The following is a 17,714-nucleotide window of genomic DNA, read 5'->3' as shown; positions in this document are numbered from 1 at the left end:
TGTAAGTAACGCAATAAAACCTCCTGTTAACAACTTGTTTTTTAAGTCTATAATTAAGAGTAATATAGTGTAATTCCACTATTATTTTGCTGATTTGCAGGAGTAACAAGTAATACCATTCAACCCACTCCACAGAATATCCCAGCAGTAGATCCTTCTCTTTACAATGCTCAATCTGCAGGTAAGGAAATGGCATTTTGTTTTTGCTTATGATTTACTTTTCACAAAAAAAATAGTTTGAGGAGAAACAGAATAAAATGTAAGTAATGTTGACAATTCACAAATAAAGAGTATTGCCCTTTGGGGTAGGGACTGCCTTTCTGTGTTTGATGACATCATCTTTCAGAGTGCTAATGAAATGCAAACAGTTTTTAAACTGTTAATAATACCCCGATGTGCAACTTTTGGCTATTACCTCATTAAATCCCCTAGCTAACCAAAGCATGGTCTGTACTTAGAACCATGTTTCTGAAAAGCCCAGGTGCTGCAAAAAGTAGAATTGGGTGATTGGGTAGGTAACACTCATCCTCTGAATTGGTATTGAACTAATGAGCCTATTATTATGATAGGGACTCTGTGCTGCTATTTTTCAAATGAGATTAGAACCATCCAGTTCAGTAAAAATGATGATTCTCGTGGTGAGGCTAAATTCCATGTTGGGTAATCACTGAACATTTCACCTACCTAAAATAGCCCTCACAGGGTCAATTTAAGTTGTTGTTCAATTCCTTCCTAAAATAATCACACAAAAAAGACATTTCTGCAGTGCCTCTGCTGTAGAATACCTGTTGTATTCCACGCCAGAGACAGCACATGTCAGTTGTAAATAATCCCTGTGTGAAATGAGTTAACTTAATATAATGCCTGTCTGTAATTATCAGTCACTTAGCCAAAGTTTGCTTTGAATCCAAAATATGTTTACTTCTATATTGCCATCTGTCTGTGGTGTTATATTTGCACCCATTGCCATACTGTTTCTCTATTCATAAATTCATTGTTCTCTCTGTATATACGTATGATCTAACCTTAGCGAGAAATCATACTCTGAGAAAGGTGTGGTCCGACTAGAAGCCAGAATCCTCCTAGCACTGACTCTCCATTAAACGAGTCCATTAACCTTTCTGCCAGAGTTTTCCATCTGCAGAAGTGAGGTGGTACCAAGATAGACTATGTTGCTGTGTAAAAGTTAGTTAGTGTTTCTGTGTGACTGCTATTATTCTGAAACTGTAACTCAGGAAACTAAAAGCAGCAAAGAATCCTGTGGCACCTTATAGACTAACAGACGTTTTGGAGCATGAGCTTTCGTGGGTGAATACCCACTTCTTCAGATGCAGGAAACTAAGAGACCTCATTAAAGATTGTGTGGTACATTATTAATTAAAATACATATTTTCTTTGAGATATTAAAAGGCTACTTAGCAGTCTGCTCTTTGAGTATAATTAGGCTTCGAAGGATTCGATTTTTGTTGGTAAATGTCAGGAAATACCAATCTACAAACTGACAAAAAAATTACCATCAATAATAATCTAAATTTATAGATAAGCAAAGTAAAAAAAAAATGCTGCTTGAGAACTTATTAGAGTTTGATTTAAGGGTGCTTACTTTGTATATTTTGATGTGATATTGACAATTTTTGTTTTAACAATATTAAAGCTTTAATTTTTTGGAAATCAGGGTCTACTGTCATTAAAAATTATTTGATCCCCCATTAATTTCTCACGTCGGTGAAAACTTAAATTGATAAAAATAAAAAAAGCTTGAGAATAAACATTGATTTCATCCATCAAAATTACATTAAAATATCAAATTCTGCCAAGCCTAAGTATAATGAATTAAAAGGCATTAACTGGAATTTCGTATTTCAGCCTCACTTGAGCATGTTGTCGCATGAGGATGCTACGTAACAATGCCATCTTGATGTGTAAAAAGCAAATTTCAGTGATAGGAAATGTCTTCAAAAGATTGCAGATGAGTAGGAGTTCATTAATTAATTAGTCTTCCACATTTTCTTAGAGAATAAAAGGCATGCCTCTTAGTAATTCTGAATAACATATAATGTAGCGTTTCTGGTTAAAGTTGCTCCTGTTGTTGAGTACAAAAACATGGCAGTGTGATTAAAGTGTGTGCGTGTGTGTGTGTAAGTAAATTTTGAGCTGCTGAAAAGGTTTCATAAGCCCTTTCGCCTAAATCACAGGGCATTATTTATCTTACACGTTAACTGCCCGCTGTCCTCTTGTCTCTGGGAGCCTGAGCTTAAATGCTGAATTAAGATAAAAATAAAAAGGAATTTGAATCTCTGTGGAGTCCCCCTACATGTGATGCAGTTCAGAATGGCCGGCAACCTCTATTACAGAAACATTCAGCACTGGGCTAGTAATCGGCATTGCATGTCCTGATTAAATTGATCCATCCTCATTTAGGTATTCTCATGTCCCCTTTCCAAATCATCTCAGCATGGTCTTGATCCTCCACTGGGATAAAGAGTAGCACTGCGTGTGGATGGGATCTGCAACAATGCTGAGCAGAATGAGGTAACCTTGTGATGTGGATCCCCACTTGCAGATCCCCAGTTGCTCCTGATACAGAAGTAGTGGAGATGATCTGCGTGCACTCAGCTCTGCACAGAGATCATGCCAGTTGCCAGAGTCAGGGTGTGATGCCACACCCCCTACAGATACGCAATTAAGGATATAGGAAGTGTGTGGGGAAGTCATGTCCACCCATCCCAGTCACCACCACTAAATTCCCCTGTACCGACTGGTTGCAGGCATTGATGCCGTCTGCACAGACAGGAACCAGAGGGCTACCTGTAGAGACGGGCAGGTGCCCTGTGGCTCTGAACACAGACATCTCTGCTGGTAAAGGGGCACTTCTAAAAGCTGGCCTAGCCAACCCATGATATCCCCACTTCACGCAGACAGAGAGGTAACCTCTGAATTTTCCTCTCTGAACAGTTGCAGAGCCAAGCACTTGTCTGTGGCACATGCACTGCCTCTCCACAGATAAGAACCTGTCCCTTGCAGTATGAGCAGGCTTTGGTTTGCATGCTGCTCCACAGGGTGCTCAGCATGCTCATGCCAAGGCTCTCTGAGCACCTCCTTTGTATTTTAAAAGAAAATATAGGTTGGTTATAGTGGGAGAAGAGTAGTGGGTGTCTTACTGAAGGAAATAAAGAAATAAGTATTGCCTTTAGTTTGTCCAAAGTGAGGCATGTGGTAATTGTCATATTTATTAATCAGGTTTATTACAATAGTGCTTAAAGGCCAATCAAGAATGGGACCCCATTGTGTTAGGCATTGAACAAACAGAGTAGTAGATGTTTCTTCCCCTGAAGAACTTGCAGTCTAAACAGATGAGACAGATACAGGGTAATGCAAAGGGTACACAAGCTCACGAACAGAAAAGTTCATCATTTTTTTTGGTCATTTTTATTTGCTCCTGGCCTTGCGGCTCTGTTTTATTGGGCAGCAGCACAGCCTGGATGTAGGGCAGGACATCCCTTGAGCGATTGTGACTTTCCCCTGCAGCTTGTTGAGCTCCTTGGTTGTTACAGATGATGAGCTGCAGGTAACAGGGGATGATGCTGGTTTCCTCCAGTGTTGCATGTCATCTCAAGAATCTCAGTTGTCAGATATTCCAACTCTATGGCCATGTAGACTGGGGCTCCTGTCCCAGCTCACTCCACATAATTGCCTTAGCAGATAAGATGGTGCACACAGCCCACAGTGAACTGCAACCAGCCCTCAAGGAACAAGACTTAGCCTTAGCCTTCACTTTGCCTCCCTGCTTCCCTCAGCCTGCCGTTGTAATTCATGCTCTGACAGAGCGACCTCCCAATGAAAACTGTGATGGCAGCAAATGAAAATATCATGTTTGTGCCACTGTCTGGGGAGGGGGAAGAGACGGTTTGGGTCTATTTACTTAAGTGGGGATAAGCTAAAGGGAAGGGAAGTGATGGAGGGGTTAGGTATGGAGTGAAACTGAGGGAGTATAAGGCACGGGGAGAGGGTTGGCACAAACTACCAATCAGCACAGATCAGAGTTGCAGTTCAAAACTGCAGAAAGTTCTCTGAATGTCCAGAGGTCCCTGCTTTGGCTGCTTCTGCTCCGCCCAGCTAGAGTGTCTGTCTAGCTCTCCCGTGTAATTTTCCCAAAACGCAGGAGTGAGCGTCAATCTCTTAGCTATGGCTACACTAGAGATCTTACAGCTGCTGTAAGCTCTCGAATTTAGCCACTCTAAGCCGATGGGAAAGAGCTCTCCTTTCAGGTTAATTACTCCAGCCCCCACAGCCAGTGGTAGCTATGTTGGTGGGAAACTCTCTCCCGCCAACATAGCTCTGTCCACACCAACGCTTAGGTCGGTATAACTTACGTCGCTCATGGGGGTGGCTTTTTCACACTGCTGAGTGACATAAGTTATACTGACATAAGTGGTAGTGTAGACGTAGCTTAGTGTCTGTGAAAGTTCTGACTCCTACAGTCAAGCGTCGCCCAGCTGGTTGACAGTTGTACAAATAAACCAGAACTGTGTAGCAAATTTGTACACCACCTGCATGCATTCGTTCAATGCAGTTTAGTCATTGTTTTTGTTAGCATTAAATTTCATTAAATTTATTCACAGGTTACATGATGTTTTATGTAAACATTGTATGCTCCCATAAGTTTTTTTTTTGCCAATGGCATAGTGTAGTGAAGCCACCTGTACCACCTTGTTGTACAAGTGATTATATTTAGAATTAATAATTGTTTTGGTTTTCCGCCCACAAAATAGAAATAATAATTACACATTTAAGATGGCTGAATGTAAATAAATACATCTAGGAAGAAAGCATGTAGGCTATACTTACATAATGGGGAACATTATCCTGAGAAGCAGTGACTGAGGAGAAAAAATAAAGATTGGGGAGTTGTGGTGGAAATCAGCTGAACATGAGCTCCCAGTCTGACACTGTGGCAAAAGGGATAATGGAATCCTTGGGTGCATAAACGGGAGTCTCAAGAAAGAGTAGAGAGGTTACTTCGGCACTGTTGTGACTGCTGCGGGAATACTGTGTCTAATTCTGGTGCCCACCATTCTAGAAGGATGTGGATGAATTGGAGAGGATTCAGAGAAAAGCCACAAGTTTGATTAAAGAATTAGACAACAAGCTCTGTCAATTTAGCTTAACAAGGAGATGGTTAAGGAGTGACTTGATTGCAGTCTATATGAACCTACAGGGGAACAAATGGGCGCTCTCTCTGATCTAACGGAGAAAGGTATAACATGATCCAGTGGCTGGAAGTTGAAGCTAGACAAATTCAGACAGGAAATATGACATACATTTTTAACACTGAGAGTAATGAACAAAATGGAACAATTTACCAAGAGTTATGGTGGGTTCTCCATTAGTGGCAATTTTTAAATCAAGATTGGAATTTTTTTCTTCTTTGAGTGTTTGCTCACGTCGATTGCATTCTAGATGCGTGTGCGCCCATGTGCACAGCTGTCAGAGATTTAAGCTTTAGCAGTACCCGTAGGGCTGGCTGTGGCACTCTAAAGAGTGCTGTACTCATGCTGCAGTATATCAGCCACCATCAACCCACACCTTCTCAGTTCCTTCTTACCACCCATAATGGTCAGTCGGAGCATCTATCTTGCTTGACAAGAGCTAACGGTTTTCTTCCCTTGAACTCCATGCCTTCGGGCCTCATGTACATTGTTGATAGTGTTAAGTAGTTGTTAAGTGTTAGTTAGTTAATAGGGTCCCAGCAGGGACTTTGCCCCAAGCCAGACATGCCTCATGCTCCTGGGTTTAAGCCTTGCCTGGACTGCAGCAGGGCTATGCCTGTGGGTGACCCCCATAACAGCTGCCTTAAGTGCTTGGGGGAGTCACACATCAAGGAGCGTTGCCAGATCTGCAAGAACTTTCAGCCCCACACCCAAAAGGAGAGGGATATTCACCTCAGGGCTCTCCTGATGGAGTCCTCTCTGCCCGGCTTCCGAGCCTTCCACAGGCCACGCTGAGCACCTTGGCCTCCGTGTGCAGCGTACCCCCAGCACCTGGCTCTTCCTGGCACCATTAGCCAATGCTGATACCGAAGAAGAAGGTTAAAAAGCGCTCCCCAGAACCGAGCAAGAAGGCCCAGGGGTCGTCCAGCGAAGGACCCGGTCCTGCCCGCCAGCCTTCTCCAGAGCCATGCGAGTGGGGCTCTTAGCCCCCTTAAAGATCCACCACCGACTCCTGGGAGCAGAATGGGACCCGCAATGCTGCCTGCACCATCGTCATCCCAAGCCCAGGCGCAGAGAGTGCACAGGTCTCCCATCTGCTCTTACGACGTCTTCGGTGCCACAGGAACAGGCTAAGGCTCCTCAGGAGGGCAAGCCCACAGTTAAGTCCCCTCCGGGGGCAGAGGAACACCATTGGTCACCAGACAATAAACGCCAATCTCCACTGCGTAGAGCAGTGCTGTTCACTATTTTTGAAATGGGGCCCACTTTGGCAAAAAATCTTCAATGGGAAAGCCACATCAACCCGATACAGCTGGTTGAACACTCCGAGTTCTTTGTTGGTTGATATGGTAATATTACCATTATTGATAATATTGCTTGGGATGCAGGAGGCTGTATTGGGGGCTGGCTCTGGGAGGGGGTACGGGGTGCAGGAGGGGGTCTGGGGCTCAGGGCCGGGGCTTGGGGTGGAGGAGGGGGTGAGGGTTGCAAACTCTGAGAGGGAGTTTGCCCAAGCCTGGAGTCCCCTCCTGCCCCAAGAGTGTATGGAGTGCTGGCTCCAGGAGGGAGTACAGGGTGCAGGCTCTGAGCTGGGGCTCAGGGCTGGGGCAGGGGCTTGGGGTGCAGAAGGGGATATTGGGGACTGGCTCTGGAAGGGGGCTTAGGACTGGGGCTTGCAGTGCAGGAGGGAGTATGGGGGGCTGGCTCTGGGAGGCTGCAGGTTGGGCGATGGAAGAACTATTCAGAATCTGCCCACTGAAGAGGGCAGCACTTACTTTGGGCGGCTCCAGCCCCACGCCGCTCCTGAGAGGGGCCAGCACACCCCTGTGGCCCCTGGGGGGGCATGTGGCTCTGCGCACTGCCCCTCTCTGTAGGCACCGCCTCTGCAACTCCCATTGGCCACAGTTCCTCGTTCCCAGCCAATGGGAGCTGCGAGGACAGTGCTTGCAGGCAGGAGCAGCACACTGAGACGTCTGCTCCCCTCTTACCCCCCTCCCAGGGCCATGGGAACGCTCCCCATCTCATTGCCAGTCTCCCCCGGCACCGGCATCATTCTCCCCAGTACAGTCATTGGTCAGTTACACCTGGCCAGTGATCACTGGTAGCCATGACCAATAAACAGACTCAGGCGTTGATGGCTCCTCCCAGGTCACCAGAAGGTGGTTCCTCTGGCACAGAGGCCCAGTTAAGCCCACTGCCTCAGTCTCAGCAACAGGATTGGGCACCAGAGCCTGCTCCATCGCCCATGGCACCGCAGTGGCAGCAAGGCCAGTGGCCAACACAGTGGTCATATTGGGGAGCATGGGGCATTCAGCGATGAGGATGCCCCCTTCGCATCACTCCTCATAGGCTGTGTCAGCACAACAGACGGCAGCCCCACTGCCACCAGCCTCAGTACTGGAAGCCCATTCTGAGGTTGGGGTAGAGGATCCCGTATCCACCTCTAAACTTCCCTCTCCAATGGCGGCTGAGCCCTCAGCACCTCCACTGGAAACCAAGTCTTCCTGATCTTCCCTAGATGAGGCAGTCGCAGGACCTTCCAGGGCTTCCCCCCCCCCCGATAACTTTAGGGAGCATCAAACCCTTCTCCAGCAGGTGATTGAGAACTTGGGGCTCAAGGTGCAGGAGATGGCGAAGCAGGAGGACACCCTTTTCAATGTCCTCTCGGCTTCTACGCCCACCCGGGTCACCCTACCCGTACATGATGGGGTCCTCAAGATTGCCAAGTCACTGTCCAGACCCCATCCTGCCCACCTTGAAACAGGCTGAGAAAAAATACTTTGTGCCAGCCAAAGGCTCCAAGTACCTTTATACTCACCCACCTTCAGGCTCACTGGCTGTATCTGCAGCCAGTGAAAAGGAAAAGCAGGTTCCCACTGCCTCTACTCTCAAAATTAAAGAAGTCAAAAAACTCAGTTTATTTGGCAGAAAAATTTATTCAACAGACCGCCTGCAATTCCAGGTGGCGAACCATCAGGTCCTGCAAGTTCAGTCTTTGGCACAGTCTTATAAAGTTCCAGGATTCCATTCCTCAGGGTGAGGCTCAAGAGTTTGGCACCCTGGTAGAGGTCAGTACCGCAGCAGCCAGATGCTCCCTGAAAATGGCGTGGGTGGTCACATAGGCTGTAGCCATGCAATGCAGCTTCTGGCTCCAAACAGTGGGCCTCTTCCAGGAGATGCAGGCCTCGATTCAGGACCTCCCCTTTGACAGAGTTGGACTGTTCTCCGATCAGACAGATGCCAGGCTACATGGGTTGAAGGACACTAAGACTACCCTTCAGTTGTTGGGCATACATACCCTGCAGTGTGCCAGAAAGCCATTCTGGCCTCTGCCGCCATCAAGGCTTTGACAAGCCCAGCAGGGATCTGCAAGAAGGGACACTCAGTTTAGCCGTCACTGCCCTTCTTCCTCCCGCTTGCCTGCCCAGCCCGGACCCGCCAACATCAGGGTGGCCAAAAGCAATTGTTTTGTGGGTGCACTCGACAGCGATGCCCCAGTCATCCAGCCAGATCCTGCCCATCCTTTCCTCAGCTGCCTTTGTGCCTACCACTCGGCCTAGTCGCAGGTAACATCAGACTGCAGGCTCCTGGACATAGTAGCTCAAGGCTGTACCTTGCAGTTTTTGGATACCCCTCCTTGCCTCCCCCCTGCTTCCCTGTTCTTCTGCAGAGACCCCTTTCACAAGCAGCTCCTGGTTCAGGAGGTCAACAAGTTCCCGCAGTTGGGGGCTGTGGAGGTGGTTCCTTGGAAATGGAAGGAAGAGGATTCCAATATTTACTAATCTCAAAGGCCCAGGGGGGCCTCAGACCCATCCTGGGTCTGTTTGGCCTCAACAAGTCTCTCAAGAAATTGAAGTTCCACGTGGTCTCCCTGGTCTCCATTATTCCCTCTCTGGATCTGGGGGACTGGTACACCTCTCTCAATTTAAAGGACACTTACTTCCATGTCTCCATATTCCTAGGACACAAACATTTCCTGCATTTTATAATGGACAGGGGCCACTTCCAGATCACAGGGATACTCTTGGGCCTGTCCTCCACCCCCGGGGTGTTCATGAAATGTGTGGTGCCAGTAGCAGCTTACCTCAGACATTGGGGGGTCCAGATCTTTCTGTATCTCGACAACTGGCTTATCAAGGGCAGGTCTCCGGAGCAGGTGCAAAGAAGCCTCCATCTGGTGCGTTCCACCTGCAGTGACGTGGGCCTGTTAATAAACATAGCAAAGTCCACATTAACACCTGTCAAGCCCCTAGAGTTTATCAGAGCGGTTCTTGACTCCGCACAAGCCAGAGCCTTCCTTCCAGAAGAACGCTTTCAGGCCATGTCGGATCTCATAGCCCATATAAGGAGGCATCCAATCATCATGGCCCACACATGACTGCGACTGATGTGCCACATGGCATCATGCACGTATGTGGTTAGTCGCACCCAGCCTTATTTGCCTCCTCTGCAGACATGGCTGGCAATGCTTTGCGTAGGTATCCCCTGGACTGAGTGGTCATGGTACCAGACCACATCCTCTCATCCATGGACTGGCGGCTAGATCCCAAGCCAGTGTTGCAACAAGTTTCCTTTGTGTCTCCAGCACCGTCACTCACCCTGGTCTCGGACGCATTGGACCTGGGCTGGGGGACCCACTTGGGCTAGTTCAACACCCAGGGCTACTGGATGCAGCATGATATAGCCCTTCATATCAATGTCAGGGAGCTCAAGGCAGTGCACCTGGCCTGCCAGGCATTCTTGCCCCACCTGAGAAGCAAGGTGGTGGAGATCCTCACAGACAATACGGCCACAATGTATTACATCAACAGACAAGGTGGTGCCAAGTCTTTGGCCCTGTGTCAGGAGGCACTCAGTCTCTGGAACTTTTGCATGTGGCATCCATCCATCTGGTGGCCGCCCACCTACCTGGAACCAAGAATGTCCTCGCAGATCACCTCAGCAAGACCTTCTCGTCTCACCATGAATGGTCCCTCCATCCGGAGGTGGTCAGGCTGATCTTCTGAAGGTGGGGGACTCTCCAGGTGGACCTGTTTGCATCCAGATGGAACAGAAAGTGCCACATATTCTGTTCTCTGAATGGCAGAGATAAGGGATTCCTGTCAGACGCCTTCCTGATTCCATGGTTAGGAACGCTGATGTACACCTTTCTACTGGTGCTGCTTATCCATAGTGTCCTGCTAAAGATAAAGCAAGACAAAGTGTCTGTCATCCTGATAGTCCTGGTGTGGCCTCACCAACACTGGTTTGGCATGCTGTTGAATCTTTTGGTGACCGACCCACTGCAGTTCCTCTCTGACTGGATCTGTTGTCCCAGAACCGTGGCAATCTGCTGCACCCGAACATGGTGTTGCTGCACCTGACAGCATGGCTGCTGCATGGCTAAGTGAACGGGAGTGTAGGGGAGTGCTCTGCTGCAGTCCAACAGGTCCTGCTGCTCAGCAGGAAGCCTTCCACCAGGGCTATGTAGCAGAGTGGAAGCACTTCACATGTTGAGCCTCGGACAAGCACATTCGTCCTGAGGAGTCCCCACTGCAGAACATCCTGGACTATTTGCATCTTAAGTTTCAGGGCTTGTCGTTGTCTTCGGTCAAGGTACACCTGGCGGCCCTTTCAGTGTTCTACCATCTGATTCAGGGCAGGTCGCTCTTCACCCATCCCATGACAGTGCGGTTTCTGAAAGGTCTAGAGCACCTGTACCCACATGTCCGGGACCTGGTCCTGCCGCAGGACCTGAATCTTGTGCTTTCAAAGCTCATGGGTCCCCGCTTTTGAACCCTTAGCTTCCTGCTCCCTTCTGCTACTCTACTGGAAGGTGTCCTTCTTGGTCGCTATAATTTCGGCCCGGCGAGTGTCCGAGATCAGGGCGCTCACGTCATAGCCGCCTTATACGGTCTTCTGCAAGGACAAAGTCCAGCTGCGTCTACATCCGGCTTTTCTGCCCATGGTCATTTTTCAGTTCCACACTGGCCAAGACATTTACTTACCAGTCCTCTGTCCAAACCCTCATGCATCAGATGAGGCACACAGCTTGCATACTCTAGATGTCAGACAGGCTCTGGCCTTCTTATTGATCGCCATTCCGTAAGTCAACACAATTATTCATTGCTGTCGCAGACAGGCTGAAGTGTTGCCTGGTATCAGCCAGAGAATCTTGTCTTGGATCATGGCCTGCATCCGCTACTGCTACAAGCTGGCAAAGGTGTCTCTGCCGGCAATCGTGACAGCTGATTCCACTAGAGTGCAAGCATCTTCAGCGGCCTTCCTGGCACAGATGTCAATTCAAGAAAATGGTCGTCCGTTCATACATTCGCGTCGCACTATGCACTGACTCAGCAGGCGCGAGACGACGCTGGCATTGGCAGAATGTGCTACAAGCTGCACGACTGTGAACTCCAAGCCCACCTTCATTGATACTGCTTGAGTCACCTAGAATGGAATTGACCTGAGCAAGCACCTGAAGAAGAAAAAACGGTTACCTCCTTTACATAGCTGCTGTTCTTTGAGATGTGTTGCTCATGTCCATTCCACTACTCGCCCTCCTGCTCCTCTGTTGGAGTTATTGGCAAGAAGAAACTGAGAGGCCATGGGTCGGTGGTGCCTGATATATTGCGGCATGAGCACAGCACTCTAGAGGGCACCACAGCTGGCTCTACAGGTATCGCTAAGGCAAAAATCTCTGACAGCAGCACACATGAGTGCGCGCACACCTAGAATGGAATGGGTGTGAGCAACACATCTCAAGGAACAACAGTTACAAAAGGGAGGTAACCATTTTTTCTTGGTTTTAAAACAGATATGTTCTAGGAGGAATTATTTTGGGGAAGCTCTATGGTCTGTGTTATACAGGAGAGCAGATTAGATGTTCACAGTGGTCTTTTCTGGCCTTGGAATCTATGAATCTATTAATTTAAATGATATATTAAAAATAAATTCAGTTTAGTTACATTTTGAATATCTTGACTGTTTCTTTTTAATAGGAAAAGAAACTTTCACTCCCTTAAATAATTTTGGTTCCAATTAGTGCATTGTTCTTATATTTAAAGAATGGTTAAAGCACTGCTAACACATACTAATAATTTTAATTACCGTCACTGCTTTGATTTTCTGTAGACGATATCTAAGGGCTTGCCTACACACACACACTGCACTGGTTTCATTAAAAGTGTGGTTTTAAACCAATTTATTTAAACTTGTCCAAGTTTTGAGTAGCAATTTAAATTAAATAATAAATCGTATATTGTGTACAATATCAATTGTTTTTCTTTCAAAAACTGCTTTCCTTTCTCACTACATGATTTTCTTAACCCTCCTCAAAATGTTCTTCAATTTTTGCATCATGTTTCTAATTGCTGAGCTGAAAGAATCATAGCTGGTGGAAGTTAGCTTTGGATTGCAAATGACTATCAAATTTCAGTAATGAATACAACTACTATACTAATATTATTTTTGGATTAATACAGAGTCTAGTTTGTTTCAGGATTGGTACTGCATAGCTTTTCCCATGTGTCAATATTTTTCTTGCCTTTAAATTATATAGGCTGAAATTAATTAGTTACTAAATGGACAGGTCATCTAAATGACAGCTTTGAAATAACTACAAATATTTTAGTTTTTCTCCACATCATTTCCAAGTAGATACTTTAATAAAGTATTTCAGGAAAATTACAGTTGACATTTTTCTATACTCTTTCTCCATTGTGAGCTGCTGACTTTAATAGGAGCTGAAACTGCTCGGCACCATATAGGTTGAGGCCCTTACTGAGTAAACTTTGGTTTATAAATTAAAATGCTAGAACCTTTTCCTAAAGTGTTGATATGGTGGTATCTGAAGGAGCGTCATAAAAAATAAGACTTTATGCCAACAAAACATTAATAGAACTGGTGCTGTAAAAATAAGATTAGGTTGGTTAATTTAGGCTTTCTTCCAGTAAATTAGTTGAATACTGGAATGATGCCTTGTCTATTTTCTAAAAAATAACGTTCTAATTTCTTTTGGCATCATAATATGAAGGAAAAAATGTCTAAGGAGAACTTGTTGTTCTTTTACTTTTCATACGTATAGCCCAGTGTTGTGATGGAATTCAGCCCAACTGGTTTGACTCAGTTAAATGTCACTTGGGCTATGAAATATGGACAAATGTATACATACTATGTATGTACAAGTATATTTTTTAAAAAGGCGTAAACTGGCTCATCTGATTCACTAAAGTACACTGCCATCATACAGTAGTCTTACAGGTTTGACAGGTGCCAGAATATTCAACAGCTATTCTGTCTCAGGCTTGATATTTTGAAAATGAAAGTAGGTGCAGGTATGGAGTGTGTTTTTCATTTTGGATAATTCCTGGTCATATGCTGTTTGTTTTGGAGGACTGGTTGTTTCACTGACTTGCTTTTACTGGTGAATCTCAATGATACTAAATGCTTCCGCACTGTACGACAGTGGTAATTATCATCTGGATTTGGCTGTTTTGTGTATGCTGACTTCTTGCCATATAACAAAATTGAACCCAAAAGAATCTCATTTATAATTTGCTTTGATTGGCTAATATGTTGTCCATCTATAGTAATATAGGTACTTAAATCATTATTTAACTTAATCATCTGAAAAATCATTGGTAATTATTCATCCAGGACATATGAATCAGATCCAAATAAGGTTAAATTGAAGTTAAAAATTTTAAAACAAGCTTTAAAAATTGTATATAGATTTTGTCCACTAAATTATTTCTATCAATTGACAAACCAAAAATCTGTACTGTAGATTTAACTTCTTTAAACAGAATACAACCACCATAAAATGTATTTTCCTGGTGAAATGGAGTAGTAATAATAATTAATTTTCTAGTAAGAACTAGGTATTATTAACACAGATATTTAGTTTTTAATATTTACTATCTTTCCATTTTTTTATTTGCCCAAAATCAGCTGCCTAAAAGTGGGAAAATGGATGAGGAAATATAATGGGTATTTGGAAACATTTCTTGATAAGTAAAAAACTGAGATTATGAAGTAAACACATAATATCAGCAACTACACAGTTTGTGAGTTTCAGAAAAGGAGATCCAGCTGAGCAGAACTGTACACGATAAAACTCATAAAAATATGTTTGTATTCATGTTTAAACATTCAAAGAATTAAGTTTACAACGTCTGAGTTTAAACAAGTTTTCTGTTATTAAAACCCCCATCGTATAAGAAATGAATGCTAAATAAATATTCATTTTAAATAGTAAAATATTATGACCTGTTATAATAGGTGCTTATTATAAATTGCCCATGCTTTTATAATAATTCATATTAACATCCAATATAACACGTGGTTTTTAAACAAAAATTGTCTGGTGAAAATGCCAAAGTAGTTCCCTAACAACCACCATTTTCCACCTTGAGTAGCATTGATAGAAGTGGGCTTATTTACAGAGTAAAATATACTAATCATTATGAGTACAGGTTTCAGAATCTGGCCCTAAATTATATGGGCTTTAGCCTTAACTTTCATTGAATTGGTTAAGCCCTTGATGCAGTGCTTTCAAGCACATGCTTAACTTTAAGCACATCAGTGGAACTATTCACATGCTGGTCTGCTGAATCAGGGTTTACGTTTCCAACATTTTTTTTGAAAAGTAGGAGTGTGTGTGTGTTTGAGAAGTTTGTACAGATCAGTGTTTGGGTTTGTTATGAGAAAGCTTTTGGCTTGTGTTTGTCAGAATTACAAAAAATACAATCTTGCTTTCTCTGATTACGTAAGACTGAAAATATTGCAGATATGTTGATAATATTGGGACAAATGCTTTAGTCTGTTTCTCAGTAGGTAAAAGTAGAAATGTAGTATTTGTGCAAATATCTCAATAGGGGATGTTTCTGTATCTGGAAGATTATACAGACAGGGAGAGAATGGCTTCAGCTGTGAGTGTATTATTCCATGCTGAGAGTAAAGCAGTTACACAATAAACACATAAGCCACTGTCCTTGTTTCATGCAGGTTGTAACATGATTACAGTTAACTTACTGTAGTGTGAAAGCTCTTCTGAGCTACCTCTGATAAAGGGCAGATCTTTCTCAAAGGTATTGGTTTACTCATAAAAGGCACTGGATCACGTAAATGTCCAGATTTTGAAGGTCCCCATATAATATTAGAATGACACGAAAGAAACTGAGAATTATACATAAAAATGAACTTAAAAATAACGGAGTAGGACCAGCACTTCCTCTCATGCTCTTTGTTAATATAAAAGAAGATTTCAAACATTTTAAGTAAAACATTATGCTTGATCTGAGATTAAGGCCTGAATTTTTCTTATATTTTTACTTTTTAATTATCTTGTTTTTGCAGGGGAAGTCCGTTTGACACCAGAGGACTTTGCCAGAGCCCAGAAATATTGCAAATATGCTGGCAGTGCTTTGCAGTATGAAGATGTGAGCACTGCTGTGCAGAATCTACAGAAGGCCCTCAAGTTACTGACTACAGGCAGAGAATGACGCCTTTGTCCAACAGATTCATGTCTTTTGCCTAAAGAACTAACAATCCATTACTTTACCTTCTGCCTATTAGGGGGACACAGTTAAATGAAAGCTCTCAATTCCATTGACCATGACAATGAAATCTGTGTCTCAGTATCAGATCCCTGATGTAGCACTAATCAGGAAGCTCAACCAGTTTTCATTTTCCACACAGTGGAACTGGAAACATATGGATGCAGTGATGTGATCAAGATACTGGAGAATGCACTCTGAACAGTGCTTAAGAGTTAGAATTAATGTTACAACATTTAGAATGTTTAAGGAAAAACAGAGGATCTGTCTTTACCGTGTTGGAAAAACAAAGTAATGTGCTCTACTGGTATTGAATCTGAATTTATCACTGTTAATAAAATTTAAAAAGAAAAATGGCTTTGGGACTGGAAATAAAAATTAGGGATTTTCTACTGAAATGTAGATAGCAGGAGTGTGGGGCCGGATGGATCATGAAATGATCTTAATGTACATCCAGAAAAGTCCTATTGTTTTGGTATTATCTGAGACCAAGTTACAGGTTGGAGGCTTGAAAAGAAGAATACTGAGATTTCATTGATAATTTATTGGACTGGAATGTCCATTTCTTGAAGCTTTGGGCAAAGACATTTAGAAGCTCCTCCCCTTCCTCCATCCTCCCCCCCCCCCCAAACACACACTCGTGTGTGTGTGTGTGTGTGTGTGTGTGAACTGCTACATATTGGTTTTGGTAACTGATTCTCACTCATTTTGCATGGGCAATTTAAATTTAATATATTAAGGGTGGTTAAAAGAAGGTGGTAGTAGTGTTAACCAGAGATGAGCCCAAAGCCCAGATCCTAACAGTGTGGATTTAAGCTTCACAGCTGCCCCATTTCTTTCACCAGCCAAATGACCCCTCAGCCAAATACCTGGACTTTGACACCGTCATAGTCTCTGTTTAGTTCCAAACTTTGCAGGTCAGGTTCATCTCTAATGTTAGTGCAACCGAGTATCCTCCTCTGCTTACTTTCTTGTGGAGACACGGGGGATTCTAGAATTGATTAAAATATTTTGGAATTTGAACTCTGAACACTTTATAAGCTCTGTCCTGGGGAGTTATGGAGCTATTGATTGTTAAAACTGCATCCATGCTGTATAAAAATAAATGAATACAAGATTCTTTAATTAGTATGACAGCCTTAAATGAGTACACTATAGAGTTTGTCTATTTGTATAATACATCTTTGAATACCGGTGAAACCTGATAGACGTTATTCTTTACAAAATACCAAATCAGATGTGCACACCTGTTCATGTCTACGCTATTTTCCAGGGATGGAAATATATCTGATATTTAAAGTATATAAAAGCAGCCTAATGGTATGTAAAATCTGGTGCGCAAAGCAAATTCAGTTAAGACTGCAAGCTCTGTTCAACTGCATGTTTGAAAAGGTAGTGTGATCATTTGTAATGTATTCTTAAACATTTTAACCTAGTACAAATTAATACATAAAACAAGTTCATTCTTACATTTTCCCACTATGGGATAGAATCCCAGTTTAGACAATGTTTGTCTGTGTAAGGGACGTTGTTGCAAGTTTAGAACAAACAATTCTGAAACATTACTGACAATAACTTTCTGTAGCTCTCAGCAATGAGCTCATTGTTCATTATAGTACTTCAGGCAGGTCAGAGATGCTTCAGTTTGCTGAACAAGCCCTTCTCACCATCATACTAAATTACTGGTAAATTCTTCCATATATATATATAAAATTAAGGGGTTTTATTGTCGCTAGAAACGCTGGATTTTAAGAAAAATATGTTGAATTATCAACCTAGAGAAACCTGTTGCAATCTGAGAAATGACTGTAAAAGTATAGAATTTGGTATAGCACTTTTCATCTTAGGATCACACAGCTATTTATAAATATTAAAGAATAAAGCCCAGAGTACCCCGGGGAAGAAGCTAAGTTTTACTAGCGGTCTGACTTACAAATTAAGTAAATGTTGTGCTTTGTTCTAATGA

At 43.6% G+C, this 17,714-nt stretch overlaps 1 protein-coding gene across 1 annotated transcript in view; it reads left to right on the top strand.

Moving 5' to 3' along the window:
* VTA1 (vesicle trafficking 1) overlaps positions 1 to 16,873 on the top strand; it is a 65,030-nt gene extending 48,157 nt beyond the window's left edge. The window contains exons 7-8 of the mRNA XM_050949866.1: positions 101 to 181; positions 15,549 to 16,873. Coding sequence (XP_050805823.1) covers positions 101 to 181; positions 15,549 to 15,694 — 227 coding nt within the window. The 3' untranslated portion in view covers positions 15,695 to 16,873. The remainder of the gene's footprint in view (positions 1 to 100; positions 182 to 15,548) is intronic.
* Positions 16,874 to 17,714: the final 841 nt, after the last annotated feature.

This window comes from Gopherus flavomarginatus, chromosome 4 (assembly GCF_025201925.1).
Source record: "Gopherus flavomarginatus isolate rGopFla2 chromosome 4, rGopFla2.mat.asm, whole genome shotgun sequence".
In the NCBI taxonomy this organism is placed as follows: domain Eukaryota; kingdom Metazoa; phylum Chordata; order Testudines; family Testudinidae; genus Gopherus; species Gopherus flavomarginatus.
Note: the sequence above shows the minus strand (reverse complement) of the source record. Positions and strands in the feature narration are given on the sequence as shown.